We start from the raw sequence: 19,706 nt of genomic DNA, 5'->3' as shown, positions 1-19,706 counted from the left end.
CGGTGCAGATCGGGGGGACTAGGCTACTAGGGTACCGGCCTCTTGGATTTTGGGCCAAGAAGCGTGACGCTAGACCCCAGCTTCCCAGGCTATATTAGGGTACAATCTCTCCTTTTTTTTTCTTTTGTACAGTATACATGTTTCTTTTCTACTGTCGTGAGGATCTGCATTCGTGCCAGGGGGGGAATCGGTCAAGTTCCTCCAGGGCGTGAAGCTGTTTGTTTACACGCCCTTCTCGACATGTAATTTTTCCAAAGGACCTGGGATGTGTTCCAGACCGCTCTACCAATATTTACTACAAATTCAGTCGTTTAGGTGCCGGAATTATTATCGAGTCAATTAAACTGTTTATTCATACCGACCTATGCTTACAATCCCAGCCATCCTCTTCCGCTACGCCCATGGCCGCTGCTCGACCGGAGATGCCTAGCCTGACTACCTCCAAAAAATTCATTTCGGGTGACGTGTTGACTTGGTCTCATTTGGGGAGTAGTTTTTTATTATCCGCCAGAAAGTGACCACGCGCAGTCACCATGACATTGTTCTTCTCAGCCTCGTGCGGCATAACGTCGAGGACGTCACCACAGATGAAGCTACTCCGGAACCCATCGATCTCTTCCGGGTTCTCCTCCACCTTGGCCGAGAAGAAATAAAAGCGTGATGTCTCGAGCCTTTTGCGGTATGTGATTTCGAAATGATTCATCAGCGCCGGGTCATAACGCAGCCGACCCTCTTCTAGTTGCCCTGATGCGGGCAGCTCGACCATCCCGGCGGCGGTCGACATGACGGTCTGGATGATGGTGGCGGTGGCGCCGCCGTGCGCGACTGTCGGCCACCCGCAGGCGCCGTCGCCAATGTAGATGACGGCGTGGAAGTCACCGGTCCTGCGGTTGAGGAGCAGGCGGTGGTAGGGAAGTCCCGCCGAGGACGAGAGCGGGCCGGCCAACATCACGGGCGTCTTGATGCCATTGAGGGTGATGTCTGTGGGCTTGATGGTCGTCCAGTCCGGGTCGTCTGGGTTGGCGATGTTGCGGCGCATCTCCTCCACGAGCTCGTCGCCCCTCGAGTTGATCTCGGCCAGGAGTTCCGCGTCGAGCACGGACCCGGGAGCCGCGGGCGGCAGGGTGAGCAGCTTGACGAGGTAGATGGCGTAGAGGCTGCCCAGCAGGGCGCCTACGGAGAGAAGGAGGTAGGGCGGGCGGCGGCGAGGTTTTGCGCTGGTGTTTGGGTTGGGCCCGGACGGTGGCGGCATCGGGCTGTAGTGGTAACCTGACGGTTTTCGGTTTGGGTCAGGCCTCTGCTCGCTGGCGGAGGTCTTGGTGGTGGAGAAGAAGCGTCCCCTGGATGCTGCCTTTGCGGCGGTTGGCTGGAAGCCAGCCAGCTCGACCGTCCTTCTCAAACATGGCGTCTTGGGAACTATGGATCCAGACCGGCCGAATGGCCGAATGAAGAAGCTCATTGTGTATATGACAGCTTCGCAGCTGTCTGATATTGGGCGGGTGTTGAGACGGCCAGAAGGATGTCACGTGGTCTACCGCGACGTACGTCTATAGAAGCATGCGTGTTCGCGTCACCATCCGGGCGGCCAGAGGAAACAAATAAAGCGATCAGTCGGTCTCGAGCTTTCCCCCAGTGATTACCGGCTCTCTGCCGGTCGCCTTGTCCTTTTGAGGGAGCCAAGGCGTGGATTGAAGTATTAATGTCGTTATTGATCAAGAGAGAGGCCAGACGTTTCTGTTTGGCAAGAACCAATACATACGTGATGAATTGAGTTCGGTGACTAAGCCAACGTTTTGGCGCCGTGGCGTCACGTGCCACGTATCAAGTGCAGACATCACGTGGTATCCACCATCTTCAACTTCATCCCTTGTTCGCGACTAATATCAATGTGACCATTGTCTTTATTTACGGCTTTTCAAATATTTTGAACTGCTATGAGACTTGTCTATCATGCACAGGCGACAGGGGCTATCGCTATGTACTGGTAGTCAATGATATCATTCTTCTCGCTCAGTATACACATATATGATGGTGCTCGCATAAGATCGACCCCTCGGAATCATTGATACACTCAGAAGTACTCAATTCAAGTATTCTCTTTACATAAAGGTATGTAGCTCAGGGATGGAAAATAAACTCAATTATCCAGGCTGAGATCAAAATGAGATGAGTGAGGGTTGGCTGGATGTTGGTAACCGGACAGCTTGAGACTCGCAAGGACCAACAAGTGCAAAGTGCGAATTTTCTGGGCAATATAGGAGGTAAAAAGTCCAGACCCACTACTTGATATCTGTTTGTCGAGAGGAATACGACTCTGCTGCTTGCAACTTGAAAGGAGATTAATCTCATGCAGGGATTGATCTGATGGAGATGGCGCGCAGAGTTACAGGATATATTCCAGGGAACTGGAGACTCTATTGTCTTACTTCGCCTTTACAACGCACCTCTAATAGAGCCCAGTTGAACCCAGCAAATTTCAGTCGGCTTTTGGTGTTGGCTACACCCTGCGTATGGAAGGAAGGATGGAAGGTCAAGTGCAGCTGATTCACTTTTGGTACGTCTGCCATGATTGGCCGGAATTGCTCTGTTGACAGTTACGCCTGCCTGCTCAGCATGCTTCTGCCTGCGGTAACAGGCAGTTTGTCTTGCTTGCCCTACGCTTCTGACTGTCTGCCTTTACCCACTTCTTATCCACCTTAACTGCCCGCGTACATCAAACTCACCTCACCTCAGATCGCACGCGGGGTACTGTTTGTTGTTTCCTGCCTATCTTCGTTCATCTTTTCCCCTCCAGGCGCATTCTCTGTTGACTTTGAAGACACCTTCAACTTGTGTTTACAAATCTGCGCGATCTCTTTGTTCTTCCCAAAGCCCAGTTGCCAATCCCCTCAAGAGGGATCAAACTACATCTTGTGATCTTGGTGATTTCTATCTTTCCTCAAATATTGTCATTCATCCTTCTTTCAATCTTCCAGACGTTTCATTGCTGTCTCTCACCTCAACGTCACCTTAACTTTACATCTTCAGTCCTCACCATCTCGCCACCCTGTCAATTGATACTTACAGCTACGCGCACACTCATTACCGTTACCTCAACCACCACTCTTCTCGTTCATCGTAATTCTCATGTAATAGAGATCATGCCTGTCGCCGCAGAGTTCAGAGCATCTCGTGTAGGGCGTCCGTCCGGTAAGTCCCAGCCTCACTTCCTTGGAACCACCAAGAAAGCCATTTATTTGTCGTGTCAGACTGTCTCTTCCTCTCCCCAGTCGAAGACCCTGAAAATACACTCGCGATCCCCAAAATATGCTACGAGTGCTTTGTGTACAACCTGTTGCTGACAGTACTCGTAGCAGCGCCTACCTTCTTTGACCCAAGGGCTTGGGAATCTCTCGCTCATCTGCACATCAAGGAGCCCGAGAATACCCTTCCAGATCCTGTTACCAAGCCGATTTACACTTTCGACACAGTTGAGAAATATGCGGCAATCTACAGAGCCGGTGCCGAGTTCGAGGTGAACCTCGAAAAGACTACCGTCGATGAGTTCAATGCTGCACGCCATGTGTTCCGTACATGGGTCTATCGTCGTCTCACCAATACGGAAGGAAGGCAGCACTGGCTCTTCGCCATTGAAGATGGAAATCTCCCTGACGCATTTCCCAAAGAAGGGGAGCAGACTGGCTGTCTGCTTGCTCTGTTCAGTGATCCAGCGGGCCTGAAGCAAGTATCTCGGGAGTGGTCAGCCTATAGAATCGACAATGCACGGTCGCCCTTGAAAGAGTTCATCTTCTTCAGAGTCTCTTTCCCCTCTAATGTTGCCTCACAGTCAATTTTGACACCACTGATTGACGAAAGTAACATCCATGCCCAGGATGCCTCGTTGCTCACCTACGCAAACAGCATGTACTCGATGCTCACGCTTGAGCATGCTGATCCGACTAGCAAGGTAGAGCTGGAGGCACTGGAGAAACTGATTACTCTGGAGGAAGGACCGGCAAAGAATGCCTTTGACTGGATTCGCACATTTAAAGATCCCGCCTCATATGTCAATTTGTTTGAGAAGCTCCCGCATATGCGGGCAGCTATCGAAAATCCCCACACACTACCGCCAAATCTTAGCAAGATGGTCGCAAAAGCCAATCCTCAGCAGCTTGCAACTTACACGGAGCTGCTACAGCGACTACCTTGTGGTGTCGGAATCATACCCGGTGGGCCTGGAGGAGGCAAAACATTCTTCAACATGTTGCTGACAGCCATGGCACAGTCACAAGAGCTCAAGACGGAGGATGGCACACGCCGCGTCAAAATTCTTTATCTCATAGACATCAACAGTCCCGTGGATGATGCCACCAATAAGTGTGTTAAAATGTCTGAGAACTTTGGCGACGGAAAACAGATCGTCCGCATGTTTGGATGGAATCGCGAAATGAAGCAAGGGCTCAAGGTTCTTCGCAAGAAAGAGAAGGTCAAGCGTGCTCAAACCCTACTGCTTGAAGGAGAAAAGTCAGAGGGCTCTCAATCTTCTACCCAGTCACCTTCCAACGCTGTGGCGGTAGACCCTACGACCGCCTTTCTTACTATGGCTGCGAAAGTCGCCGACAACACTGCCGGTGATCGCTTCAAGTCGGATTGTCTTGCGCCTGCTCTCGATCAGCTGGCTTTCAGGCGCTTTGAAGCCCGGAAAGAGGAATACTCTGAGCTGGAAGAGGTGCTTGAACAATACCTACAAGACAAGATCGAGCCAAGTACCATGCGCATACTCAGGGCAGCCACCGAAAATCTCTACAAGGATACTCTCGAAGAGGTAGACTTTCTAGCCGCCACACCCATCGCAGCAGCCTCGCTGGCAGATGGCCGTTTCAAACCCGATATTGTGCTCTTTGATGAGGCACCTCACGCCAGGGAACTTGCAAACTTGATCCCCATCGCCCACTTCTCTCCCATGGCATGGATTTTTACCGGCGATGTAAGTCAACATGCAACCTGTATTCTGCGCTTGGTGCAGTGAGTCGCTAACCCTGATGCTCTACAGTTCCGGCAAACCGGCTGCTATGTGGGCTCGGATAAAAACCCCTGGGAGATACAGCTGAAAATGTCAGTCATGGAGAGAGCACATTATGCCGGTGCCACGACCCATGAACTACTTATGAACCATCGAGCATTCGCCACTCTCCATCAGATGCCTTCGAATCTCTTCTATGATGCCAAGATGGTCACGGGTCACACTGCTGACACCATTGTGCCTTCGCCGACTCGATTCATTTGCAAGTGGATGGAGGCAAATTTGACTGGCGGATCTCAAGTAACCATTCCAAGAATCCTGGCGCATGTTCGTAATGCCAATGCCAGCACCAAGGTTGACAGTGTAAGTCAGAGCGACCTTTGGGCTAGTACAAGAGCCCTAACTAATTGTCTTTCACTATTTCTAGTCATTTTGGAACCAAACTCATCATGCCTGGACGATGCAGCAAGCCAGGAAACTCTTGAGCAACCCGAATTTCGTCAGCGTCGACGGTCAATCACGACCGGGAACGATACTTATCATTGCGCCTTATAGGCAAGCCGTCACCCAGTATAAGAGAGCAGCAGGAGACCTGTGTCGTGAGCTAGCTGAGGCTCAGGGAGTGCCAGCTAAGACAATGCTCACTCGCCTCGAAGTGAGGAGTGTAGACACAGTTCAAGGTCATGAGGCGGACTTTGTTTTCTTTGACCTTGTTCGCGAAAAGCCAACTGAGTTTTTAGACGATGACAAGCGTCTGGCCGTTGCTACGACCCGTGCTCGCCAAGGCGAGGTGTATGTCATGCACCCAATGGTGAGTCTTACTCCTTCTGGCAGTATGCTACAGGCTACTGCAAGCTGCTAACTGTGTAATTTAGATGGCGAAAAGGCTTTGCAAGACTAAGAACCTGCACGCCATTTACAGCGGCTGTCTTCCCAGATGTGAAAATGGCCTGGTGTACAATGCAAACGGCCGCCAGGGCCGATATGGACAGATTGCACATCAATTTTTCCAGCGCGAGGCGAACTACCGGATTCGAAGAAACTGAGCAAACCACAATAACCTAGTTGTGACCGAGGGCCAGTTAATCTCGGGTTAGGATCGAGATGTGAGACGTACGAGAGTTGATCGTTTTCTTCCTGAACTTGCTACCTTCAGAAGGGGTTTGACACCATGGGATTTGTTTGAGATTACTATATTTTGGCTGAGGATTACCCTCATTTTTTTCTGATTTGGGATACATGTCTTGGTGGCGCGGAGATGAAGGCAAGATTGTGTGTTATAGAGCCCGCCTCTGCTGCCCTAGCATGTTTTCCTCTTTCGTTTGTTCTTCTTTTGTTTTGTTCCTTTGAGAGGGATTGGTCACATCTCAAACTTCTTTTTTCCCGTCGACACGGGCAGATTTGTTAAGACGTTATACAGGTTGACAAACAAAAAGTCAACGCTACTCTACTAGGCTCTTTTGTACCTTTTGCGATAGATGGAATTCAATTGGTTGGTTTTGTGACTGGAGAAGTGGAATTTTCAATAGCTTGGAGATGATGTGAGTTCTATGACTTTACGGTGGGTGGTTCGCTCAAGAAGCCGTGACGCGCACATTACGAGGAATGCCAACGGGGATGATGGCAGCACATACTTGAGACGGCATTCGGCTAATCAAAAACACAGTCGGGCTGGCGATGGTATACCCGGATCAAATCTAGCGTGACCGTGGCCGGAATAACAGTTTACATGAGCCACATGTATTAATAAAGCTTTCTATGGTCAAGATGGCAGTAAAAAGGCCAAGAGGTTAAAAACTCATTATGAAAAAAGAAGTGAAACCCATGACCCCATGAGATCGACGAGGTTTCACATGTCCATAGTCACATCTCCATCTTCATCGCTCTCGTCATCAAAGCTGATCACCGTGCTCGCCTCAGCCCTCTTGCGAAAATACCGCACCGCCGCATTGTCCCGCACCCGGTTCTCATTGTCCAGCTTAAGCTTGGCCTCTGCGGCAAGCTCCTTGAGCAGAAAGTGAACGTGCCTCGCGTGGCTGGCGTGCCAGTTGTAGTGCGGCTTGCACCGATGCCGCTCGCACATGTAGGTGCGCTCGACCTCACCCGGGTTCGTCCAAGGACCGAGGGTGGTGGTGTTGGCTCCACCGCCGCCGGCTTCCTCGCCGTCGTACGCCGTGCTCTCGAGCTTGTTGGCTGTGAATATGGCCTGTCCGGCGGGCGACGTGACAAAGGCGGCGAACTGGGCCAGGGCGCCGACGTGGTCCAGGGCCGTGTCGTAGCCGCACCCGCCGTCCTTTTTGAGGCGACCGGCCGCGACGGCCTCGAGGCGCTGCGCCACAGCCATCTCGAGCAGCTGCAGCATCTTGCGGCACAGCACGACCTCGTCGGCCAGGGCGCGGCGCGAGGCAGACGACGTGGCCAGCAGCTCGGCCTCTTCGGCGGTGAGAATCTCTTTGGGTTCGTGCTGGGACCAGAAATCGGCGGGTACGGCAAAAGGCTTTTGTCCCACGAACCAGCCATTCCCTGCCGCTGCTGCTTCTGCGGGTGCCGTCTTGCCCGCTCCTCCCTTGGTGGCCAGCAGACCCATGAACTCGGCCTGCGTCAGCCCGACGCGGCCCTTGTCGCCTTCCTTGCGGGGTAATGTGGCGACCAGCTGCTCCCACCAGACGTTGCAGTGGTCCTGGGAGCAAAAGGCGCTGTTGGGAGCTCCCGCCTTGACGGTCGGGGCCGAGATGCGAGCGGGCTGGGAGCAGCCGCCGAGCCCGCACGTCTTCTTGTAGCGGGTGACAAGCTTACCGGGCACGGTGCAGCGGGGGCAAATGTAACTCTGAATGAGCGTCTCGCCGACGTCCTTGGACACGTCGACGCACTCGCCGTGGAACCAATCCTCGCAGGCCTCGCACGATATCATCCAGCGGTGGTCGTCGGGCCCGCGGCACAGGCAGTAGGGTCCGTGGTCCGACTCGTCGTCGTCCGAGTCCGAGCCCGCGTCTTCGTCTTCGTTGTCATTACCCTCATCGTCTACGCCGGTGGCTGCTGTTTTCCCTGCCGCGGGCGTCTTTTTGGCGGTGGCGCCGCCCTTCTTCGCGCCACCCTTTTTGGACTTGGCACGTGATGGACCGCCCTTCTTAGTTGCCTTGACGGTCGTGGCGGTGCCCTTCTTCTTCCTCTTTGGGGGCATGGTCGCTGCTGTTGGTTGTGAAGGCTGCGGCGTGCCGTTGTTGCTATTCCTGGATGAATGTGGTGCTCCTGGGGCTGCGTTGCTGTTGTTTGTGTAGTCGTCGAGGAAAGGTGCGGGGGAGCTGGCAGGTTCCAGTTTGAGGTTTGAAATTGTGGTGTTTTCAAATTGTTGGACTTGTTGCTGTTGTTTGCCACCCCCATTCCCGCTCCCGCTCCCGCTCCCGCTTGTGTTTGCGTTTGTGTTTGTGTCTGTGTTTGCTGCTGCTGGTCCGGCTCCTCCCCCTTCCGTCATGTTTGTATCCTCCGTCTCCACTGACGCTGCTGGTATTGCTGCTGGATCCATGATTGGTGTCACGTATTCTCCTCCCCTTTGCTGGATGACAAAGGGGGTCCCAAGTAAATTCAAGCACGCTGGCTAATACGCTGTTTGCCCGCCAGGAAGTTGAGAGCAACCTTTGTAAAACTTGAGGCAAATGTTGGAGCTGTGATGAGACCGTCCAGAAGATTCTCTATTTTGTTTTAAAATCTCGATACCACTTGAAATCCAGTTTGAAATAGATCAAATATCAGGTCAACCAAGAAAGCGCAATACTACAGGCAAACTTTTAGGGATATCATTGATGATTATGGAGGAAGGAGGTCGAGAAGATGCGAGGGAGGAGCACGTGAGAGACGCGTGAAGTTTTTGCTTATATAATCACAGCATATTTGTTAGTTAGTCTATCTATCCAATTTAAGCACCAGGCTTCCCAATCCTATATCTTTACCGCCGGGACAACCCGATGACGAGAACTTGCATGTTTAATGTCTACATATACTAATTTGTCAAAGTTTACTGTCTTTGTTGCTCACTTCAGCGTTTGTCACATTTTCAGAGCATGTTGGTTGTTGTTTACTTGAACAGTACATCTAGGCAGTGGTACATCAAAAGCATAATGAGGCCTGATTGGTTAAACCCTGGTCCCAGAGTGGAGTGCCGCATTTGATCGATGAATTCTGGGCATGCATGCATGGATTTTATGGTCATAGCTCCAATTCCTCAGCATCATACCATCAGTCAGACCATCAAAATATTTCCCAAGCCACACGCCACCATCTGCATCTTCAATCCTTGCCCACCAACGCACGACAACCCACGTCGCCTCACAGCATAAAGATGAGCCGCAGATTAATAACAACCAAGCTCCCCTCGTGGGCGGCCCTCGAGCCCTGTCTTAATGCCACGAGGCAACAACCGACCCAAACCTGCCGCCGCTTTCTTTCGTCGCCGAGCGCATCATCACCGTCCTCCCGCCGCCCAACGACGACACCACGACGCATCCAGCAGCAACAGACATTCGTGCCACGAAGATGGAAGTCCGAGACGGTGGAGGAGCTGAAGAGCAGGAATAGAAGCGGCGTATGATACTCTCCCGGGTCCCGCACAAATTGTCTCGCCAACAAACCATAGCTAACAACTCCCTCCCACCAAAAACAGCCCTTCTCCTGGAAAGCCGGCGTCATCTTCGTCATGACCGCCGCAGGGCTGGTCTGGTACATGGACCACGAAAAGGAGCGGATGCACAAGAAGCGCATCGCCGACGCGTCCAAGGGCGTGGGCAAGCCGCGCATCGGCGGCGCCTTTGAGCTGATCGACCAGGACGGCCGGCCCTTCTCGTCCGACTCGCTCAAGGGCCGCTACTCGCTCGTTTACTTTGGCTTCTCGCACTGCCCCGACATCTGCCCAGAGGAGCTCGACAAGATGGCTCTCATGTTCGACGAGGTGCAAAAGGAGCGTCCCGGAGCGCTGGCCCCCGTCTTTGTGACTTGCGACCCGGAGAGGGACACCCCAGAGGTCCTCAAGGAGTACCTGGCCGAGTTCCACCCGGATTTCATCGGTCTCACGGGAACCTACGAGCAGATCAAGGCCATGTGCAAGGCCTACCGCGTCTACTTCAGCACGCCCCGGGACGTCAAGCCCGGCCAGGACTACCTAGTCGACCACAGCATCTACTTTTACCTGATGGACCCCGAGGGTGACTTTGTCGAGGCCCTGGGAAGGCAGCATTCGCCCAAGGCGGGCGCAAACATCATCCTCGACCACATGAAGGAGTACAAGGGGCAGCTCAAAACGGCCTGAGGGGTGGATTGTACTACGAGAAATGTAAACGAATTAGGCCGGCGAGTGACAAATCTCTGCTTTTGGGGGGCAAGCCACGTCGGTTCGCTGTCTTGTATAGGGGTGACCACGTGATGTAGGCGCAATTTGTACAAACAAAAAAAGAGGGGGAAATAGGCGCCGAGGATAGAATGTAGGCTGGATACGGCTTTGTACCACAACCAAGAAAAGAAACTGTATATCACTGTAAGAATGGATTCCTTTTTTTTGGAAAACAGATCATGGCCAAGATCAAGTTGAATTCGTCTTGTGGGAAACATATAAAACCCATCGCTAATGCCTATTATAGAGTGTAGTTGAAACATTTCCTAGACAGTTGCAAGAATAAAAGTTAAACCCCCAAAAGTTTACCAAGCCCTCCGCCCCTTTAGTAATCCACAAACTTGACCTTGTCACGAGTCGCCTCGGGCAGGTCCTCCAACTTGATCAACCCCATCAGCACGCAGTCGCCCAGGAAGAACATGGCCCGCTCCCGCGCGTAGCCTAGGTAGTCGAATTCGTCAGCGACAGCCTCCTCCTCGTTGATGGCCGCCGCCTCGGCGACCGCCTCGGCCTCCTGCTCCTTTTCCGTCTTTGGTCTTTCCTGCTCGTCGATATTATCATTATTCAGCTTTGCTTCCTCGGCCTTTTTGGCCTCGTCGACCTTCTTGGCCGCCTCGACCTCGCGCGCCACGCCGGCCGGCAGCTTGGCTTGCACGACGCCCCAGGCGACCCACTGGGCGCTGTTGGCGGGCCTCCAGAGCCTCGTCTCCTCGAGCAGGGCGCGGATCTTGATGTCCGACTCGGCGTCGCGCCGCGTCTCCTCCTCCTTCCAACCGCCAGGTGGCACGCGCGCATCCAGCATGAAGTCGACGATGGACGAGGTGCTGGTCGTGGCGTTCATCGTAGGCGTCTGAGCCAACGATGACGATGACGATGACGATGAAGGCCGGCGGGGGTGGCTGTGGTCGACGTAGGCTCGCACAAATCGCCGTTGCTGTTCGGGCGTTGGATAGCGCGAGGCATTGCATGCGTGCGGTGCCACGGCGTCGTGGTAGTTGTATGTCCATTCGGTAAAATGGTTCGCGAACTCGAGGCCCGGCGTGTTTGCTGCTGCATACTCAAAGTCGATCACCACCAGCTGCTTGTGCTCGTTGGCTGGCTGCAGCAGTGGTGACTTTTCGTCGTCGGGACGGATGCGGAGAATGTTGCCGTATTGTGTCTGTGGTGCACAGGTGTCAGTTTTCCTGTCCTTGATTGGTATTCGCTTCCAGCCCCTTTCCTTTGTAGGAGCAGCCGGCGACGAGACTCACATCGTTGTGTGCAAACACCAGCTTCTCCCGAATCTTCTTCTGACCTCCATGGTGCTCCGTCAGGTGGACCCGGTACCTCTCCACAAGCCCCTTGAATACGTGCCACTCGACACCGCAGACGAACCCGCCCTTTCTCCAGTCCTTCGCATCAGCCGGGCTCTCGAGCACCTTCTTGTCGAGCGCAAGCACCGTACGCTCCACAGCGTCCAGCCAGCTATCCCAGTTCACCCATACGTTGGGTCCGGCGGCGAGCTCGCTCTCGAGCAGCTCTACGCCGACGTGAAGCTCCTTCATGCGCTTGGCGATCATTTTGGACGTCTCGGGCTCGCGCAGGTTGGCAGCCGTCAGCGTTGTCGCGTTGAGGTACTGCTCGAACCGGCCGTTGGTGAAGGTGCCCAGCATGCGCGGGCCGATCTTCTTGCGCGCCAGCCGCTTGAGAACTCCGAGTTCCTTTTCACGGTCGATGAGCTGCTCCACCTGCGGGCCGTAGATGCGGAGCAGCAGCTTTGGTGGCGGCTTCTTAGGCTTTTTGCTCACGTCGTCAATGCTCATGTTGCTGACAATCTCGGTCGGCGGGGACACGACGTAGACGGCGTTGGTGAGCGCGCCGCTCAGCCGCTCTACCGCAAGGCCGTCGCCGCACTCCAACGGCACGCGACGCCAGCCCTTGAGCTTGAGCGTGTGCGCCAGTCGCAAAATCTCGCCCTTGAACGTCGACCAGGCCTGGCGCTCCTTCTCCTCGCGACGGCTCTGGGCGGCCGCCAGGTCCTCTGTCGACGCGGCCTTGCCGCCCGAAAAGCTAAGCGTTTTGGAGTTGTCCAGCACCGCGTCGCAGCTGGGCACCAAGACGTCGCCGTCGACATAGTCCGTGTCCGATGATACTGCGCGATAGAGCTGCAGCGAAGAGCGGCTCTTGTGCTTGCTCAATCGGCGGCGGGGGTTCACTCGGGGCGGGTTAGTAGCGGATGCAGCAGTGGCAGGGTCTATCCCCATAGCGGCAAGGCCCTCATCTACAATCTTTTGCAGTTGATCCAGAGACACATCACTTCCGTCCGAATCGATCGAGTCGGCCCTCGGCCGTGATGGAGATGCCTGCATGCCCGAGGCGTCATCGGTGCTTGGAGGCGACTTGGACTTGCGGTGCCTAGTCATTCGCCTTTTCCTTCTAGATTCCTTCTTCTCCTTCTCACGCCCAATCCACTGCAGGACCTGCATCACGAGCCTGCTATCCACGTGCCCACCCTGCTGCTGCTGTTGCTGCTGCTGCTGCTGTTGCTGGTGCTCTATCGAGTTACTCCTGTGGCGCAGGTGAAAATGGTGATGGTGCCGATGGTGCTTCTCTTCTGCGATCTGTTGGGTCGAGTCGGTGGAGCTAGCGGTGCTGTTGGGCGCATCCCCGCTGGCGTTGCTCATGAGAGAAGAGCGCGACGAGCCCGCGGGAAGACGACCGCTCAGTCTCTTAGCCAGACCGGCCGTGAACTGCTTCCTAAACCCATCCTCGGGTGACCCTGGCGCCTGCTGCGCCGGTTCTATCTTTGTCATTTCTGGCTCGGCAATTTGCACGGCTGGTGGCTTGAAGGTTAGCTATCGGGGCTTGATTGTCTCTTTTGCCAGGAATCAGGTTGGCTCTGTTGTGGAAAAGAGATGAGGTGCGACAACACCAGTCTTCATACCCGAATAGTCAGCTTGACTAGAGTGATCGTGGAAGAACGAGAAAGGCATTGGTGAGACTTCAAGGAAAGACACAGTTTCTTTTCCATTACAGTTGGACCTGGTTACGAGGATCAAGGCAGGGGAACAGAATGCAAAAGAACAAATAAGGCATGGCGTGATAACAGCCGAGTGTGGCAGCCAGCCGCCTTTTTATCAATTCCACACATCCATGCTTTCAGAACGTGGCCCTGTGATACAGTCTGGGGTAGCGGCACCCATGGGGAGCCAATGGAGTGTACCTCTCTTCCCGTCTCCTTTCCCTGACTGGAAGGTGTCTTGACACTTGCCAACTAGGACCCCTTATCCCGAACAAACATTTTGAGTTACCGGACCACTTGACCCCATACTGGGAAAAACACATGCTAGCGGTGAATTCCAGGCCCTATCACTTCTTATCTGGCCCCGACCCCATGTGCGTGACGAATCTGGGAAAGGAGGAAAGTGAAAAATATAAGTGGCAGGGGGATAACAAGACTTTGTTTCAACCGATGCAAGTAATAGTAAACCACTTCTGGGAGAGGGGGAAAATATGCCCGAACATCGAGTAAATAAAAACCTGAGACAGAGAGAATAAAAAGGAATAGAAAAAGAAAGTACTAACCTTTGACGGCGGGCGACCGTTCCGCCGCCTCGTCATCCGTCTTGAGCGCCGACTTCAACGGCTGCTGGCCGAGGCCGGGGGAGGGATGTGACGACATGGCGTTGTTTTCCCTGACCGTGTGTTGGATGAGGTAATTATATGTACCCTTTTTTTGAGCTTTGAAAGTAGACCGTTCTTGATGTGCACGCCGTCTCTTTTATGGTCTGATGCTTTTGCTTTTATCCCAATTCCCTTTCTGCGGGGTCTTTTCTGGAATGGGGACACGCGATAATCAGGAATGCAAAAAGTGTCAGTTTGCAAGTCTGGTACTTTGTTGCAAAGGCGTAAGGCTTAGGCAAAAGACGTTGCAATGAAGACGTGTTTGAGTTGTTTGTTAAGAAAAGAGAGAGGGATTGTGAATTGAAAGGCCGCTTCAAGCCTAAAAGGTGTGGGAGGGGTGGCGGCTTCCAACTCACCACCTGTTTCTCTGGGGCTGGGGGAACGATAAAATGTGGAGGAGGGGGCGCGCGTTTAAGAAACAGATGTCTACCTATCTATCACTGTGCACTTCTGGGAAACTAAACCGTTTGTACCTAGGTTTTCACATACAACACCAAGCTGTCATTCGAACAAAAAAAAAAGAGTGCCTGGGGGAAGGTAGCTTTGAATAATAATAAAAATTATGTCTACGTCAATAATGAAAATCAAGGCCCAAGCCTCTTTCCGGGGAAAAGAACTGCATCAAAGAACCGTTGCTGGCATTCACCGGGCGAGATTGCCAGCCAGTCCAGCAGCAGCGGCATACAGGCACCTGACCCGGTAGGGGAAAAAAAATAAGACAAGGCCAATCTACCTTGTCCCCCCGACCGTAACAGTAGGATTCGGGACTAGGTCTAGACTAGAATAGACCCGACCAGCAGTCTTTCTGTATCGTTGCATTTCGAACAAAATCGAATAGAGCAGGAGGAATTTAGCAGGGGTACCCAATTCCCAAAGGGACACAAAACAAAAAGGGAGCGATAAGGAGCAAAAAGCCAATTGATCGTCCCTTCCCATTCCCGTGTGACCCTGAAAAAAACAAGCAAGCTCACACTTTTGGCATGTGACGTCAATCCACATTTTTGGCGGGGCCAGGTTCGTAGCTTGCTAGCTTAGTCCCTAGCTACAGCTCTCAAGTCAGTCAGTCATCCCGCCAGCTCCTTTCAGGATCATTGGTTTGAACAAGGGAGCGCCACCAGTAACGCGCGTCGGGATGGCGTCAACAGTGGCACAGTTTTATCAAGGAACTGCCTCTTGATTGACATGTTACGGTGTTGTACTAACAACATGCACAATAACGTGTCTGAATCTCTTGTCAGGATAGGCCAAGAAAGGAACAATCATCAGACCACCGACGTCACAGCATTAAAAAGCATGTGAAATGTGAAGAATTGAAAAAAGATCATTGTACAATTTTTTGATACTCTGAGCCCCATTACATCCACCTCTCTTCTGAAATTGATGGGGGGAAAGAAATAACCTCCCAATGTATCCAGTAAGTCATCGATACTCAAGGCAACAAAAAAAGGCCCTGAAAAGTCAAGCCATCGCCTCCGCCAAAGCCGAAAACCTCGCCGGGTGATGATGTAGAAGGTAGATAGTAGCTATTAACTTCAACAGCCATGTTGAGTTAATAAAACGAAGCTGCAGTATAAGAGAATTTTGAGGGAAGATAATAAGACCACTCCAGACTTTCCGGAACGAAGTAATAAGCCATTCCCGAGTAAAATAGAACCTTCAGCCACAACCCCTTGTATGAACAATAAGGAAAAAAAGACGGGGAGGAAGTTAAGTAGAGATGAAGGAACGAAAGCCCATCGATTGTAAGAAAAGAATCTAAAGAAAAGATTTAAAAATGCAAGGACTCCAGCCAGTGTCTGGAGCAATGTCCGCAATATTTTGAAACGCCTCGCCTTTGTAGATTCAAAGATCAAATACAAAATTAAATTGAGAAGAAGAAACAAGGCACGTGGTTGGTTTCTTGTTTGGGATATTCATGCAACCATGCCGGCTGTACCAATCCACATGTAGCCATAGCCGACGCGCTTTGTTCCACAAACAAATACTGTTACTGTTGCGTAACCTCTGTGATGTACGTTGATCAAGACAGCGGAATCGCCACTGGAGTGGGATGACTCCCTTTCAAGGTCGACTGATCTGGCTCGTGGTCTTGCTGGCCCGACTCCTCTCATCTTCCTCGATCACACTCAAACGCGTCGGGTGCCTATGCCTAGGAACTGTCTCCCATCCGGGAGCGCCGTATCCCTGGCCTGCATAGTCTGCAGATGGGGGCTGGGGCTCCTGCTGCCACTGAGGAGGCTCCCGGGGCGGCGGCGGGTACGTCAGCGCTGGCGGGATACCGCCACTGTGCGAGCTCCCAGGCGGCATCATGTCGTAGTCCTCCGCCATGTGGTGTCCCAGGTCAGAAGGCGCTCCCTCCTCGGCGGGTGATGTGGTGCCACCTCGGAAAGGAATCTTGTTGCCCATCGAATCGCGGATGAAGTTGCCGTGAGAGTCGATGGCATACTCGCCTTCGCTATATCCACCCTCTGACCGACCATCGCCGTAGCTGCGCTGCTCATGTACTGCAGCCGCCGGCATTTGTGGTTGGTAGTATGCCTGACCGCCACTGCTTGTCGTCGGTGGCATGTTCGCGCTATGGCTGCCAGAGGATGCCGGTCGGTGTGATCCACTTGGGCCAGCCTGTGCCGATGAACCGTACTCGACCTGCTGCTGCTGCGGCTGTTGTTGTTGTTGCTGCTGATGCGCGCCATCTCTAGTACTAGTGTTGCGCGAGGGGATGCCTGCGTTCATCGGCACGACCTGGACACCACCAACGCTAGTGGGCAGGCCATGTTGCAAGCTCTGCGTCCATTCCCGCTCGGCCTCCTCTCTCCTGCCCAGCTCCTCCCAGGCCCGCCGTGCCTCCTCCTTGCTGATGAGCAACTCTTTGCGCATTTCGGCCAACTGCCGCTGTATCTTGCTATTGGCGCCCTCGTGCTCTACTGCGTCGCGAATCGCGTCTGCGTGTTGCTGTCTCTCTTCTTCTATAGTTCTGTTCAGGATAGCATTTTGCTCCTGAAGCTTCTCAATCTCCGTCCGGGTCTCAAAGAACCAGCGCTGGAACTTGCGCTCTGAAGAGGCACGCAATCGCTGCAGCTCGACTACTGCATGGAAGAGATTGGCGCCCGCGGCTGAGAGGTCGGTGTTCTGTCTCGCAAGCTGCTGTGAGAGCGGGTCACGCTCAATCTCCTCTGTGTGCTGCTGCAGGCGACGAATCCAGAAGCTTGTCAGGCCCTCCCAATGCGCCGATAGAGCCTCCCACCGCTCAAATGCGTGGGGAAATGAGTTCCTAGGACGGCTCGAGTTGGCGCCTGTTGCAGACGGCTCGGCAGTCTGGTAGCCAGGCCCACTTGTGGGAGCAGGTACGGCTGATGTTGGGGGCGGGCCCGAGAAGCTGGGACCTCCTGCATGTTGTGCTCCTGGTTGTTGGGTTTGTGAAGACCTCCTATGCTGTGAGCCGTGCGACAATTGCTGTCCTGCCGCAATACCCTGAGTTTGTGATACGTGTCGTTGTGCATCTAATAATCGCGCTGCATGCGCTTCGGCGGCTCTCTGTTGCCTCCGTTGAATTGCTGGATCTATTGATTGGGGTGGTATATCAGCGCCAGCAGCTTGTTGTTGTTGTTGAGCCCTTCTCTCGCGCTCGCGCATCTGAAGTTCCTTTGAGATCTCCTGCTGCCTCTGTTGCTCAAGCCGGAGCTGGCGCTCGCGCTCCTCCCATATGCGCTGCTCCTGATCGGCTTGTGCGTCGCGTTCTAATTCCTCTCTCTCTCGCGCCTCTGCTTCCCGACGCGTCGCTTCATCCTTGCGCCGCTGCTCACGCTCGCGTCGTTCCTGCATGATCATCTTAGGACCACGTATGCCGCTGGCGGGCGAGCCTACAGGAGCCGGCGGTGCCGTTGGGCGGGATGATCCTGGAGCCTGCCCATTGGTCGTCGCCGGGCCTCCATGTAGGAGATCGGCCATGGATGCGCTCTCTTCAATCAGATCCGGCGTGAAGGGATTAGGATAACGCAAGGCTTCCTCGAGGGCCCAGAGGATGGCACTGTGCGTGTGCTTGGAGATGCGAAGGACGGGATGAGGTTCAGGCCCTGTCTTCTGTGAAACAAACGAGACGCGTTTTTCTCTAGGAGACTCTGCAGGAGCAGTAGAATCTTGATCGTCGGGATCCTCGCTTAGATCTTGAGAGAGTATCCGCCTTGGGGGCTGGCCAACAGGCCTTTCAGGTGCAGTAGATTCTTGGCGGGTCTGGCTCTGCTCCGGAAGCGGTGCAACCTCCTTGGCCTTTCCCTTATCGAGAGGGGTTCCCGGCGGCCCGGCTGTTGAGAAAAGTGCAATAGGACTTATCCCAACAGAGACAGCCTCGAGGTGGACCCTTCGAGGAGTTCGCTGGCTGGACCTAGGGCTCGAAGTGGCAGCCTCGAACTTTGGGGTGCGTCTGAGAGATCTGTGCGAGGAGGGCGTGGATCGTCCGTCGTGGTCGCGGACGAGGAGGGGAGTGGGGGTGCGAGGAGGAAGGTGATGCTGCTGCTGGCGCTGATATAAGGTGGTTGGGTGGTCGTAACGTTCGTAACGGTCGTAAGATTCAAAGTTTGGGTCGGTCAAGCTTGTGGGGTGCTCTTCATGGGCACGTAGAGCTGGTATTGTGGACAGCTTTGAGCGTCACCACCAGGGTGGCGACGGAAACAAGCTCGTGTGATTTTGTGTGGTTGCGAGGGAATCCAGCACCGCGACTACCAGCCATTTGGTTTTTGGAGTGTAAGCGTAAGGCGCAGTCTTGAGCTGACAGTTGACAAGATACACTACTGCAGGCGAGTTTGGTGCGCAAAAACAAAAACAAAAAAAAAAAGAGCCGAACCGAGCTGCTTGGTGGATAATTGGGAAAGGACACTTACTGCAAAGTCGATTTGGGATTCAAAAAGAGGTTGGGTGAGAGAAATCTGAAAGAGGAAGCGACGTTGGGCTTTGGGTATGGTCGGGGGGCAGCTAGAGAGGATGATATTGAGGAGGCTGGGGAGAGCTTGCCAGGGTCAAAATTCTGGTGGCGCACGGAAAGTAAGTGGTCGAGTTTTCTGGTCGCGCGCGACAGGGGAGGGGATCTGAAGCGGGTCGGCAGAGGACGCGCCAGACACTGGAGATCGCGGCGCGGGAGGTAGGGATTATGAAATTATGAATTTGTGAAATTTGAGACGTCGAGGTTTGTTTGTGTGAGCATTGACTGATTTGGGATAGCCGTTTGTCGTTGACTGACGGTTGAAAGTGTGTGTTGAGGGCGCAAACACAAGGAATAGCAGGAAGTAATCCTACGTACCGCGGCTTGTTGGAGTCGCAGATGGGATGAAGGTCAAGGAAGCTCTTTGCTAAAGTGGGGCCGCTTTCCGCTGTACGGTACGACACGAGGTGTCGATTAGACACGACGATACTTTTTTGCGAGGCCTCAATAGGTAATGACTGTGTGTGTAGTGATGAACAGTACCCAATCCAATTCTCTGCTTCTGCCTACCCGTTGATTTTGATCAACGGCCTACAACCGACAACGCCAGCTCTTCGTTCACTCTCGCATCCACGCTGGCCACTCCAGTATTAAGACGACCAGTCGTCTCAATTGGCTCCGCGGACCCTCCTCTCGACGAAACAGGGCAATCGGACGACTCGGCTATGGTGAGCATGCTGTCATTA

The 19,706-nt window shown here is 53.6% G+C and overlaps 6 protein-coding genes across 6 annotated transcripts; 2 read left to right on the top strand and 4 right to left on the bottom strand.

The window, feature by feature from the left end:
* Positions 1-310: 310 nt before the first annotated feature.
* Positions 311-1,753, bottom strand: MGG_03003 (thioesterase). The gene has a single exon (XM_003720641.1). It carries the CDS (start codon positions 1,457-1,459, stop codon positions 479-481), a length of 981 nt encoding a protein of 326 aa, XP_003720689.1. The 5' UTR covers positions 1,460-1,753; the 3' UTR covers positions 311-478.
* Positions 1,754-3,140: 1,387 nt separating this feature from the next.
* On the top strand, positions 3,141-6,491 carry MGG_03004 (uncharacterized protein; the record flags this gene model as incomplete). Its single annotated transcript, XM_003720640.1, has 5 exons — positions 3,141-3,189; positions 3,270-4,966; positions 5,033-5,365; positions 5,430-5,813; positions 5,878-6,491. The coding sequence occupies 5 exons, from the start codon at positions 3,141-3,143 to the stop codon at positions 6,046-6,048; spliced, it is 2,634 nt and encodes an 877-aa protein (XP_003720688.1). The 3' UTR covers positions 6,049-6,491.
* A 157-nt stretch (positions 6,492-6,648) lies between these two features.
* MGG_03005 (uncharacterized protein) lies at positions 6,649-8,793 on the bottom strand. The gene has a single exon (XM_003720639.1). It carries the CDS (start codon positions 8,523-8,525, stop codon positions 6,852-6,854), a length of 1,674 nt encoding a protein of 557 aa, XP_003720687.1. The 5' UTR covers positions 8,526-8,793; the 3' UTR covers positions 6,649-6,851.
* Positions 8,794-9,232: 439 nt separating this feature from the next.
* On the top strand, positions 9,233-10,745 carry MGG_03006 (uncharacterized protein). Its single transcript, XM_003720638.1, has 2 exons — positions 9,233-9,581; positions 9,660-10,745. Exons 1-2 carry the CDS (start codon positions 9,339-9,341, stop codon positions 10,299-10,301), a joined length of 885 nt encoding a protein of 294 aa, XP_003720686.1. The 5' UTR covers positions 9,233-9,338; the 3' UTR covers positions 10,302-10,745.
* On the bottom strand, positions 10,563-14,410 carry MGG_03007 (choline kinase). Its single transcript, XM_003720637.1, has 3 exons — positions 13,947-14,410; positions 11,633-13,197; positions 10,563-11,541 (listed from the first exon to the last, which is right to left on the bottom strand). Exons 1-3 carry the CDS (start codon positions 14,041-14,043, stop codon positions 10,708-10,710), a joined length of 2,496 nt encoding a protein of 831 aa, XP_003720685.1. The 5' UTR covers positions 14,044-14,410; the 3' UTR covers positions 10,563-10,707.
* An 872-nt stretch (positions 14,411-15,282) lies between these two features.
* Positions 15,283-19,403, bottom strand: MGG_03008 (uncharacterized protein). The gene is made up of 2 exons (XM_003720636.1): positions 18,923-19,403; positions 15,283-18,760 (listed from the first exon to the last, which is right to left on the bottom strand). Exon 2 carries the CDS (start codon positions 17,991-17,993, stop codon positions 16,107-16,109), a length of 1,887 nt encoding a protein of 628 aa, XP_003720684.1. The 5' UTR covers positions 17,994-18,760; positions 18,923-19,403; the 3' UTR covers positions 15,283-16,106.
* Positions 19,404-19,706: the final 303 nt, after the last annotated feature.

The sequence above is a fragment of the Pyricularia oryzae genome, chromosome 7, assembly GCF_000002495.2.
Source record: "Pyricularia oryzae 70-15 chromosome 7, whole genome shotgun sequence".
NCBI classification, from domain to species: Eukaryota; Fungi; Ascomycota; class Sordariomycetes; order Magnaporthales; family Pyriculariaceae; genus Pyricularia; species Pyricularia oryzae.
The sequence above is the reverse complement of the archived record's forward strand: the minus strand, read 5'-3'. Positions and strand labels throughout refer to the sequence as shown.